The sequence below is a fragment of the Hesperophylax consimilis genome, chromosome 15 (assembly GCF_061612785.1).
Source record: "Hesperophylax consimilis isolate HC1 chromosome 15, BYU_Hcon_1.0, whole genome shotgun sequence".
Lineage (NCBI taxonomy): Eukaryota > Metazoa > Arthropoda > Insecta > Trichoptera > Limnephilidae > Hesperophylax > Hesperophylax consimilis.
In genome coordinates this window covers 30,342,534-30,354,447 of record NC_142850.1, presented here as the reverse complement: position 1 = coordinate 30,354,447, position 11,914 = coordinate 30,342,534, and the positions used below count along the sequence as shown (strand labels likewise).

The following is an 11,914-nucleotide window of genomic DNA, read 5'->3' as shown; positions in this document are numbered from 1 at the left end:
TACGTCTCTTTCTTAATTTTAATCATTACTGCATTGCATTCTTTGCGAATCTCCACATTCTCACATGGTCATTCATTATATTTTTAGATGTCTTTTAAAAAAAAAAGTCTTGTCTCTACACCTTACAACGTTTAACTCACATACTCCTTAGTTTATTTGTTATTTATTTTTTTGGACGCATATTAATGATTTTATGCATGTACTGTCATACTTGATATGTATACTATACTTTACCATTTCAACTACTATTATTTAAATTCGGTATTAATTCCGGCGTTGGTATTTTGCTATTACTTATTAGTTTTTTTTCTATAGATAAAACAGACATTATTTTTCTTCTTTTTTTAAACATTTGTTTTATAATACATATCAGTATATTAAATATATTTATTTTCTATTTACCTGACGAGTAAATTATTTTACTGTTTTCAGTCTTACTGGTTATGCAACAAACATGAATTATTAAATGAATATATGAAAGTACAATGTACATGCTTACTTTATACTTGAAACTTTTCTTTATTTACAATATTTTTTAATTCGATTTTATGTTAATCTTAGTATTAGCATTTGATTGTTATCTTTTTGTATTTATTTATGCTATTATCTATGTATTATGTTACACTACACACATAAACTATCAATTTATTCTGTAAAACCCCGATAGGGCGTAAATGAATAATAAATAAATAAATAAATGTCAATAAATGAAATAAAAATTACAAATATAAATATACATTTTTTATTTTAACAAACAAACTATGATAAAAAATTTACATAAGAAGTAGGGCACTAACAGAAATAAAAATTGTAAAGTACTACAAATGAATGCGATGGGTGTGCTTGTTTTCTTCATCTAATATATATATATATACAGACTGTAATGTAATTTTCTAAGTGAGGTTTTTCCTATATTTCATTTTTAATTCAATCACGGAAGAAAGTTTAAGCTCACATAGGTAGAAGAAGCAAACAGCATCAATATTTAACTTATAATATATAATATTTAACTTATAATATTCAATATTATTAAAAAGGGGTCGCGCTTTGAAAAAGTTTGAAAATCGCTGTAATAGTAAATTTTCGTCTTGAACCATTTTTCTTCACAATTATTTATTTATTTTACGCCTATTAAGGCTTTTACATACATATTTAAAAATATTTAAGTAATTTACTCGTAAATAGTACAGGAAATGACTGTTTAAAACACATACCTATATAAATAAAAATATTGTTGAATTTGATCCACACAGTATGTAGGTACAAAATAAAAAAACCAAAATATTTTTTTTCTTTCAGCCGACACAATACTGTTAACGTGTAAAATACTGTAATACTGTCAATTTAAATAGCTTTATCAAAATATTCCCCTACTTGATGAAAAAAACTTCAATAAGGTATGCTTATATAATGAAATTGATGTACTAAATATATCAACCACTTCGGAGTAATTGTTTCCTAGCTGTTGAATCCGTCGCATAGGAGTTAAAGAAAGAACAAAGTATGTATTTTTTATGAATAAACCACTTCTCAAAGATAACATTATATTACATAAAGGTAAATTGTATTCAATTACAACAGTTATGGTTTAATTAAAATTTTATATCCATGCAGCTAGCAACAGCATTGGAAAAATCAATTTTAAACATTAGGAAGATGTTATAAACATTCTAGATTTACCACCAATCAAACAGACGTGTGCACAAATCACAACCGATAGAACATATGTAATTATTATTAATTATTTACAAGCCATCAAATGTTTGCTAAGCGTACAACTGTCTGCGGTTCGACAGCAGTATGGCGGAAACAATTTATTTATGGACAATTTTTGATTTTTTTTATTTTATTTATTTATTTATTTATTCATTTTTGGGAAATCAACAGTTTAGATTATTACAGATTGTACATAAGTAAAATAGCCAAAATAAAACCAATTACGGATTTCCTCCTTGTGACTTTACGTAAGACAGCATTAGAAGAAATAATTAAAACAATTAACAATATTGATCAACTGATGATAAAATTTAAAATAATATTAAAAGAAATCTTACACTCTACTGACATACAGAGACGTTTAGAACCATTTTCTAAAGATTTATTATGTATTTTATAGTTTTGTCAAAACTGTTATTAAATTACCAAAAAATTTTTTTTTAAACGAGAATAAAAAGAAAATAAATATTTTGAATCTTTTCGATCATGGTTGGATCATAATAATTTAATTATAAAAAACAACTCTTTCCAGACTTGATTATTAAACTGTTCTGGTTTCAGGAAGAACTGATCTGCAAAAATAACTGATTTTTAAAAGTGTTGGTTTCTCATTATCGCCCAGGTGATTTTTTTTTACATTTGCTCCTTACAGGAGGCCCTGAGAAAAATATTTCCCCTCAGGGCCTTTGTCATCTTTCGGGATGCTGTGTGAAGGATATTTTTAGGAATGGAAGGATGGGAAGTTCTCAGAAGGAAAAAGATACGAGGGGTGGGTAAGAATCTGGGGGTGGGTACAGGAGTAACGGAATCGGGCACCCCTGAAAAGTCACCAAACATGGCAAACCACTTGGGGTGACCTAAGGCACAGGTATTGGTTATCTAATAAATGTAGTACCGAAATACAACCATTTAAAATCTCAGATGTCTCTCCCATATTAAGTGACAAGATCTGAATAGCAGATAACTTTCCAACCTTCTTCTACCCTATCTTTTTCCCATCCTCAATACCTTCATTCCAATAAAATATCTACTCAAATTGAGGCTCTCAAGTCCGTACAGATGGATTAGGTATCTATATTCCAAAAAACAACCAATCATTCTGGGCCCAGAAGCGAAGGTTTCAATTCCCAGCGTATTTTTTTCTAGTAATTTTCTAGTACTTTTCATTAAGGACAAGGAACCTCTTAGTCAATATTTGTGTGATTTTTTTATTATTTTCATTGACTTTCAAATTAATTGACGAGCCAATTAAGGAAGGAGAACAAACCGAGTTGCGCTGAGCGCGGGAGGAGGCAAGCCTGACTCCCTTTCTGTGATTTCTTATTTTATCAATAAATAAATCCGACATTATACATTGTAATTTAAATAAAGTTTTTTTTACAATGGCTCGCAAAATTGCTAGCTGCTTTAAAAACATAACTACAAATCCCAATTCGGGGTTGTTTACAAAATTAGATATTTTGTTAAACTATTTAGTTAGACCCTTTTGCAAATGTGATATAATTTACCCAACCCACTCATTTTTGGCGTCGTCGCTACGCCAGGCGGTTCGTTTGAAAACGAACATTCAGATCGTGCTTAGAAATGTCCCGCTGTAAGCCTTTACTTTACTTTTCTGCGCGGGGTAAGGTTTTTTCAATGTGCGCAATGATTATTCAAAGCATTCTAACCCTTTGGTTCAAAAATAAATTCATGTGATTTGCCTCCAGCTCGACGAAATGATACCCAGATTTCATGTTAGTCTGTCTGTAATGATTAATATTGAGCATTATTGAACAACAAAAAAAAACAAAACGGTAAATATTAAATATTATTACTATATAAAAAAGAATTCTGTCAAATTATAAATAATTTAAAAATAAACTTCATTCGTTAATATTAAATTATCATTGTTGCAAGAGCTTTTAATTCAACAAAACCGAATTGATGCTTCTTGGGAAGAATTTATTGAAAGCCAATTTGATTAATAAATCTTACAATCTTCCGCTGATTCCGTCAGTAATTTCTTTTTCAATATAATATTTTTGGTGATAATGTTTTTGAAGATGAATTGTCTGCGCCCCAAACAGACACATTTTTTCCAAGTTATGAATAATATGTAAAGATAATGAAAGTAGACCGAGATCGCCATCTGTCGACAAAAGGTAATACTTTTATGCCATACATAGTTTTACTCTGATTCCAAATAACTTGTCAATAAACGGTGTAACGATAAGTTTCACTACTGGAACGAAGATGGCCATTTACAACTTTTCTACATAATATATTTTAGTTCTTTCGAGAAAGGCATACAAATTCTATATTGGATTGAATCACCGATACAATATTGTATTCGTATGCCTTTCTTGAAAGAAATTAGTTTTTTACTGAAAAAAACTATTAATTCTTATTCAGATTGCAAATGTGAAAAGTGCAAATACAAAAAGTGTATTTTCACCTTATCAAATAATTAAAATAACGCCACCTATGGTCTTGGCTTGGCTTATGAGTTTTATTTTCTTATCTTCTCTTATAATTTACATTTCTTACTGATTTTGTAAATTGGACGCAAGTCATACTTTTGTAGATGCTTCGCTATAGAACAGATCTCTTAGGCAAAGCGCATATACTATTCCTATCGATAGATCGTACTTATACATACTTAGATGTTATTGTTATTATTCTACTATTACGATTCCAGTATCTTTTTTCTTTTTCAAAGAAGATGCGTGAGAAGGAAGCTGGTACAAGTTTAATTTGGGACGTCTACCCTCAGGAGTAGGTCGTAAGGTTTTGGATGCTTCTTGTGCCTCTTCTGTCAATTGACCTGTTTTCTGTGCATTTCAAATGCGCTATATACATCTTAGATCGTGTTTTGGTAGGCGCAAGTCGTAATTGTAAAAAATTAAAAAATTTAGATTTGAATGTATTGGGATTTTTTTAATGTTATTTAATATGAGTAAGCAGTGCAATCCGCAAAGAGTTATGAGGATTGCACGTCTAAAATTCAACTGATGTTTAAAATATTTTGCCCTTTAAATTCCTGTGCTCCTGGTGGATTTTCAGAAATATTCATTTCTGTGTGGGGATTTAGTTCAATACTATTGTGGATATTCAACAATAATTTGGATTTTGCTTACCGCTTCAGCATTATGTGCTCCTGGTTAATTATTGAATATTTAATAATTAACTTCCTCGGATTTAAGTAATGAAATAACAATAAAAATATATTTAGAAATAAGACTTCTAACTTCACAAGTCTAAAAATTCAAAGACAAAGCTTGAGACCCATTTTTAGCGACTGTCGACGATATTTTGCAGTCTTCAAGGTCATTTCATAAAATCGCACGACGCCTGTTAAATGTGATTCTGAAATGTGCATAATACCAGAGTTTTGAGGATTGCAAGATTGAGGGATTTCACCAGGGATATGTTTTTTTATATTGTTACCTCTTCAAGCTTTTGTCATTCTATTTTTAGAAATAGATTTACCATAAATACTCATTTATTTAGTACACCAGGGTACCTAGCACGGACAATCGATAAAGATTTTATCGGTAATATCGGTAACTTGACATCGTTCCCGAGCTTGACTGCAGATCTCCAACGAACAAACAAGAGTTCAGAACGACTATGTGTTCTTTATTTATTCGATGTGAACTTTTTATAAGTTAGTGACCTGCAGTCGTGCTCGGGTAAATCCGACCGTGCTAGGTACCCAGGCGTATATTTCGGATAAGCTTCTATTCAAGCACTTGTAATCCTGGTAGATTTACCATCAATATTCATTTTTGGTTTTGTTTGAAACTCTTATCTATGACTAATTCAGAGTTTACCTACTTCTTCAGCACTATGGCCAGGGATATGTTTTGTATGAAAATTTAAATGAGTTTTTACCTCTTCAAGCTCTTCTGCTCCTTGTAGATTGTCCATAAATATACATACATGATTGGTTAGTTTGTTGGAGACTAGAGAATTTAAAATTTTCTACTTTACTCTCCAGCTACTTAATTGTACATAAGAAGAGAGAACTTTTATAATAGAAAGTCTCATTTAGGGAATGGCGTAAAACCATATGCGTATTATATTACATCATAACCAACAGCCTTTTTCTCGGTTACATTAATTTATGGATTGTAAATTACAGACTCAATTGTTTTTTTTTTATATTTTAAACACCTTATTTTAACTTTTCTGTATATGGGAACAAAACGTTCTATTTTTACAGAATTTAATTGTATGCGAGTAGGTGGGATGCATAAATAAAGAGATTTTTTCATAGTTTTAATTTTATTAGAATATTTTACATTCGTTGTCAAATTAAAAACATTGACTTCATTCAAACACAAAATACATACAAAATGCAATTTATCTTAACAAATCGGTTTTTTGTCATAAATAAGACAACAATCCTCTCCGGGATTTTCAAAGATAATTTGGAATGATGTTTTTGGAAGTTGTACACAACCAAGTTCTTAACAGTTAATAGCCTTTGTCATATAATTTAGAATTAACACACTTTTTTTAATTGATGTGTTTATAAAATTGAATGTGGACTTCAAAACGATCATAACATATTTTCCATTCATTTGAAGCAAATATGTAGACTACAATTTACTAAAATTAAAATATTTTTATGTGTAGGATAGTACACCGCACGTTCCTATCCAGAAATGCAAAGCAATATTATGCTTCTTCAAAATTCATTCACACTTTCAAATATATGGTGTCTGTTACATATTGTGGGCACCTTCGAATGAATCTTTCTTCGCCATGCTCTCAAAATATTTTCCTTAATAATTATCACCTACTTGGTATATTTACAATTTTACATTTCCCCTCAGCAAAAACAACCTCTTACAATCTCAATTATTACAAATGAAATAGGAATTAAGGTGATTATAAGATTAACTGTGATCCCAATATTAACTAATCAATAAACTTACAAATTAATACTAGAAATATAGAAGCGTTTCATCTTAACCACTGTAAAAATTACAAGAATTTTATTTAAAAACCTGTGGTCAAAACAGGACGCATCTTTAGAAATCTTCTTCAAATATTTATTAATGCATAAACTGACACTTTACACATTCAATTTTATATTATAATAACTAAGCTAAATCAGTTAATGGTTTTACTTTAATATTTTCAAACTGACTGCAAGCATCTGTCATTCAGTTAAGGAATTACTTTCGTAATATAGTGAATCAATACAAACGTATTAAAAGATGAACAAATGGCAAAGTGTTAAAAACAACATTAACTTTTTATATCATTAATGCAGTGATCCTAGATAATGTCATAGGACCGTCTTTATTTTCATTCGTAATAATGTTATTTATTTGTACAACTAATCTAGTGTTTTCGAGGACTAACCCCATCTGGCGGCAAGTGAGTAAAGTGATCTTAAAAGTTCCAAAGCTCTCGTATCTGATGGCACTGAATGGTCTTCTACTGATGATAGAGTTTGTTTTTCCGCAGCAGTCGATTTCTCTTCTACTTTAGGATAAATTGGCGTTTTGGTTGTTTTGACGTAGAATTTCCGTTGACCTCTCCGGCTCATCTTGACCGTTACTACAGGTGCAACAGTATTTGCACTTTCAGCAAAAGTCGTTCCAGTTGCTTTTGATGTTGGTGGTTCCGTTGGTGCAGATGTAAAACCCGTTGTTAATACTATCAGAGCTTCTGTTACCGTTGTTATCGGTGCCTGTGTTGTTGTAGATGTTGTTGTTGCAGCCGATGTTGTAAGTGCAACTTCTGTGGCCACAGAAGTACTCTTTTGTGTTTCTTGTAATGAGTTGGGATATGTAGCATCAAAATCGATTCGCTTACCCTGTCTTCCCTTTGTCTTGAGTGATACTGCTGGATAGATTGAATCATCAGTATCAATTATTTCGTCTATTCTTCTGGTGCTATAGTCCGGGGATCTGATAGTTGTTTTCGGTTCATAATCTACTGTCTGTTCAAGATTAGCAATTATAGGGTTTTGCGTTACTGATACTTCCTCTGGTGCATATGGAATTCTCATCAAAGCATCTAAAAGTGCTGTTCTCGAAGCCTCAATGGTTTTATTGTGATCGTCATCACAAGTTTGTACCAAAAGCAAAATTAACCGCCTTACAGTTGTATTTTTGTCAGCCTTTTTCATAACATTCATCAAGGTATTTGCGCTTGATTCATTCAATCCACCAAACATTTCCTTTGCTTTGTTCATCATAGTTTGGTCTACTTCGGATGCTGGTAAGTGAGCAAGTACTTGGCTCGGTGCAGCGGAAGAAAGGGACTTACCTTCTCTATTTGATGAAACAATGATTATATCATCTGAAGTTTGATTTTTAGAGGATTCTTCAAATGAATTTCTACTTTCCACAGCGGTGGAGAAAATTGGTGGGAATGATTCATATGTTGGTGTTTCTGGGTATGAAGTAGTTGTTTCTTCTGTGAATTTAGTTGTCTCTTCTGGTGCTCCTGTAATAGTGCTGATGGCTGGATATTTAAAAAGGTCGATTCGGTCTGAATCCAAGGTAGTAGTTGTAGAAGGTTCAGATGTTTTATCAGTGAAAAAATCTCCCTGCTTTGTAGATTGACCTTGGAAATATGTATTTGCACTAGGGAATAATGTTTCATGAGCGGCATCGCTTGAAAGTCCATCGTTAATAGTAATGGGATCTAGGAAAACTGTTGTCTGCCAAATTTGACCCAAAGCTGCAGAAGTTGACCAGATATTTTCTTGATTAGTAGTAGATTGAGGATTCGTAGAAGGATTTGAGTATATAACGGTAGTTGGGGCTTCATATTGTGTAGTACTTTCTTCAAAGCCGGTGGATCCTTGAGTCGTTTCTTGTATACTTATTATAGTTGTTGGTTCGGTAGGAGAAACTGTTGTAAAACTTTCTGATTTATTTTTTTCCTGGAGAGTTGTGTATGATGTATCTGTTGGTACTGTGCTTGTCGGTTTTAACAGAATATCTTTCAAAGTTGGAAGAGAGTTAGCTCCATCGGATGTCCTCAAAGTGACGTTAACGTTTGTCTTTTCGGAATCAGTATTGTCATTTTTAGTCAATTTGTTTGCACTTTCTATCTTCTTTCCACGTCTGCCGATTTGATTTGCGGAAGAAATAAAAGATTGACTGTGTGCCCTTTGTAATTGCTCTTCATTGTCTAATGACGTCTTGTAATTATTGTAGTACATTCCACGGTCAGCACTGTGCGATCGGTACTTGAATGTTGCATGCTGCTCTTTACCTGAGACTGTTGTTTTTGGTAGTTCAGTTGTCTGGAAATCGATTTCAACCGTTTGGTCCTTGTTTTCAAAGTCGCTTACTTCTTTAGGTATGAAAGAATTAATTTCGGATAATTCATCAGAGTCCAAAGTATCGGAAATCCTAGCATCTTGACTGGGTGGAACTAAGTCTTGATAGGGGGCACTTGGATTTTCTGCAATGGTTGTTACTTTTGTAGATGTTGCATCTCCCCACTGATAAGGTATTGGTTCCGTCGCTGATTGTGTTTCAGAAAACACTACATTGATGGGAGTTGAATTAAAAGACTGTAAACCAGCACCATAGGGAGATAAGTTTTCCCCTGAATTGTTCTGAAAACCTCCATACCTGGGAATGGGCTCAGCTGTTTCATCATTTTTGACTGGAAAGTAACTAGAATCTGAATCTAACTGAGCGGTTTCGCTACAATTTGTATATTGTCTCTCCTGTACAAACTTTTGTGGACCCTTAGGAGTAGAGACGCTTAATCCACCATTAATTTCTACTGCAATGGCGTTTTTAGTTGATGGAGTAACAACTGTTGAAACTAATTCCTTTCCTTGTCTTAAGTCATTTTGGGAGTTATCGAAATCATTGATGTCATGGGTTACAAAACTGGAGGCTGGAGTTTTACTTTGAGTGTTTGAATGAGCTATAGGAGTCTGGTGGCGATAACCAGATGTTGTTAAAAGAAGCCTATTTTTTATCAAATCAACACTGTAGGCCTTAGTGGATTCGCTAAAGGTCGTACTGGTTACCTCTTGCGGGGTGGGTGTAGGGCGAGCTGAATTTTTGGACACATCTGAAAAATCTAGCACTTCATCTTCATCTTTCGATACTGAATACAAATCATTCACAGGCGTTACGTCTTCCACAGCAAGTGTATTTACCGTTGGCTTGGTTACCTCGTTTGTTGGGTCCGTAGGACGGATTTCAGATAAGACTTTTCGGAATGTTTCGGGATCTTGGAGGTAAGCTGACAGTGCATGAGTAAATACTTGAGCCAACTCTCTGATTTGAGGAGACGATGACAATGGTCCACGACTCTGTGATGATTCCAAATCATTATTTGCGATTTCTTCCGAGTCCTCGACATTTTCCGCGCTTTCTGAACTTGTATCATTTTTAAACAGGTTTGAATATTTGTCTATCGTTTTTTGACTAAGAACGGACGTAAATGAATCGCTGTATTCAGTATCTGGATATTGGTCATCATCTGTAACAGAATCATTTCGATTTTCTTCTGTTACTGTGGTTGGAACTGGAGTTGATACCAAATTATCGACTGCTGTGGCAAAGTAGATTGCTAATGAATGAAGGGTGTTTGGACCAGCTGAAGGAGGTACGACCAATCCCGTTCTTGTTCCCAAGATCTTATCTGCTTCTGTTGTGGGATCAGCATTTCCAAATTCTAGTTCCTCCAGTGTTTTCAGCATATCAACTGCGTGCTCTGAAACAGTAGGTTCCGCTTTATAGGTGGAATATGTTGACTCTGGAAGAGTTGTAATAATTGCATCACTTTTGACGGTTGTATACCAATTTGAAGCTGAAAATTGATTTTCAGGAGCACTATGGGGTTTTGGTGTTACGGTTAGTACAGAAAATTGATTGGTAGACACATTTAATGTTTTTGGCGTAATAGTTGGAACGGTTGGAGCATAAAAAGTGACATTCTCCGTTTTGAGATTGATTTGCCAGCTATTCTTTGCCGGTGACTGGGGGATATTTTGATTATCTTTATTCGAAAGCTGGAATCCTTTGGCTGTTCTAAAAGTTGTTGATATTGGAACTCTCGTTACTTTATAATTGTTTTCCGAATCAGCCGTTGACTGGTAGTATTGAGACGAACTGTACGTGTTATTTCTGGTTGTTATGCTCGGAGTTCTTGCTGTAGTAGAAATGCTGTAGTCGTAAGATACTTGCGAAGTTGGTTTAGATCTTGTAGATGTGCCTACAGAATGTGACACGCTTCTGGTTACTTCAACATAGTTTTTAGATCCTGGAACATAAGTAGTTGTATAAGAAGGTCTTGTTGTTCTGGCGGTGGTCGGATAAGTCTCAGAATGTGTGGTTTCTACCGTTGACCTAGCCTTGTTATCATAGTTTGCAGAAAAGTGGTTGTAGGTATTTCTACCTCTACTATTTACAAATGAAGCGGATTCAGCAACAACTTGAGTTTCTTTAGGTTCTTTATAGTTTCTGGAAGGTTGGGTAGATCCGCGATACACAGCTGCATCTGTGTATTCCAAAGTAGTTCTTCGGGTAGGTGTATACTTATATGTATTTGCGGTGCTCTTCCTCTGGTTGTCTTTATCTTGAACTGAATTGACATATTTGGTTGCCTGAGTTGATTGATCATAGGTCGGATATTGTCTAGAGTTGGTAACCTTAGCTTGTTCTTGTTGACGTGGGGCTGCCTGAAAGCTTCTCGGACTGGGTTTGGAATTCCTATGCTCAGTTCTAAAGTTACCTGATGCCGGAGCCCCAGATTGAGCAACGCTATTGAAACTTGCTTCTGCTTTATAATCTGAGATGTGATTGTGACCAGTTATGATTTCAGATCCGAAGTTGCTTGGAGGACGTCTTTGAGTTGTATGGATGGTTTCAAAGTTCTGTGGGGGTATAGAGTTTTTGGGTTTTCCTGCCCTCCTCTGGTCCTCCGCAAGGTGTTCTGCGCTTTCTTCGTACTGCCCTGGAGAATCGGCACAATCCACCTTAAACCACCAGTCACAAATCAGATTTGACTGACGAAAGATGGTACCGTTCGGGCACAAGAAAGATATCTTACGACCTCCATCGCAAATATGGAACACCTGAAAAAATTAAAAACAGTGATTTATTTAAAGAGCACATTTACAAAATCTGTTGTTGATCATATATCCATAGAACTGGTTACACAGTCTATCTCGTAAGGTGAACACCGTGCGCGTTACGAGTAAAAGAGAACATGATTA

The 11,914-nt window shown here is 34.0% G+C and overlaps 1 protein-coding gene across 1 annotated transcript in view; it reads right to left on the bottom strand.

Annotated features, from left to right (window-relative positions):
- Positions 1–6,008: 6,008 nt before the first annotated feature.
- The window catches only part of thw (chitin-binding domain protein thawb), a 162,749-nt gene continuing 156,843 nt past the window's right edge, over positions 6,009–11,914 (bottom strand). The window contains exon 6 of the mRNA XM_089640455.1: positions 6,009–11,773. Coding sequence (XP_089496581.1) covers positions 7,070–11,773 — 4,704 coding nt within the window. The 3' untranslated portion in view covers positions 6,009–7,069. The remainder of the gene's footprint in view (positions 11,774–11,914) is intronic.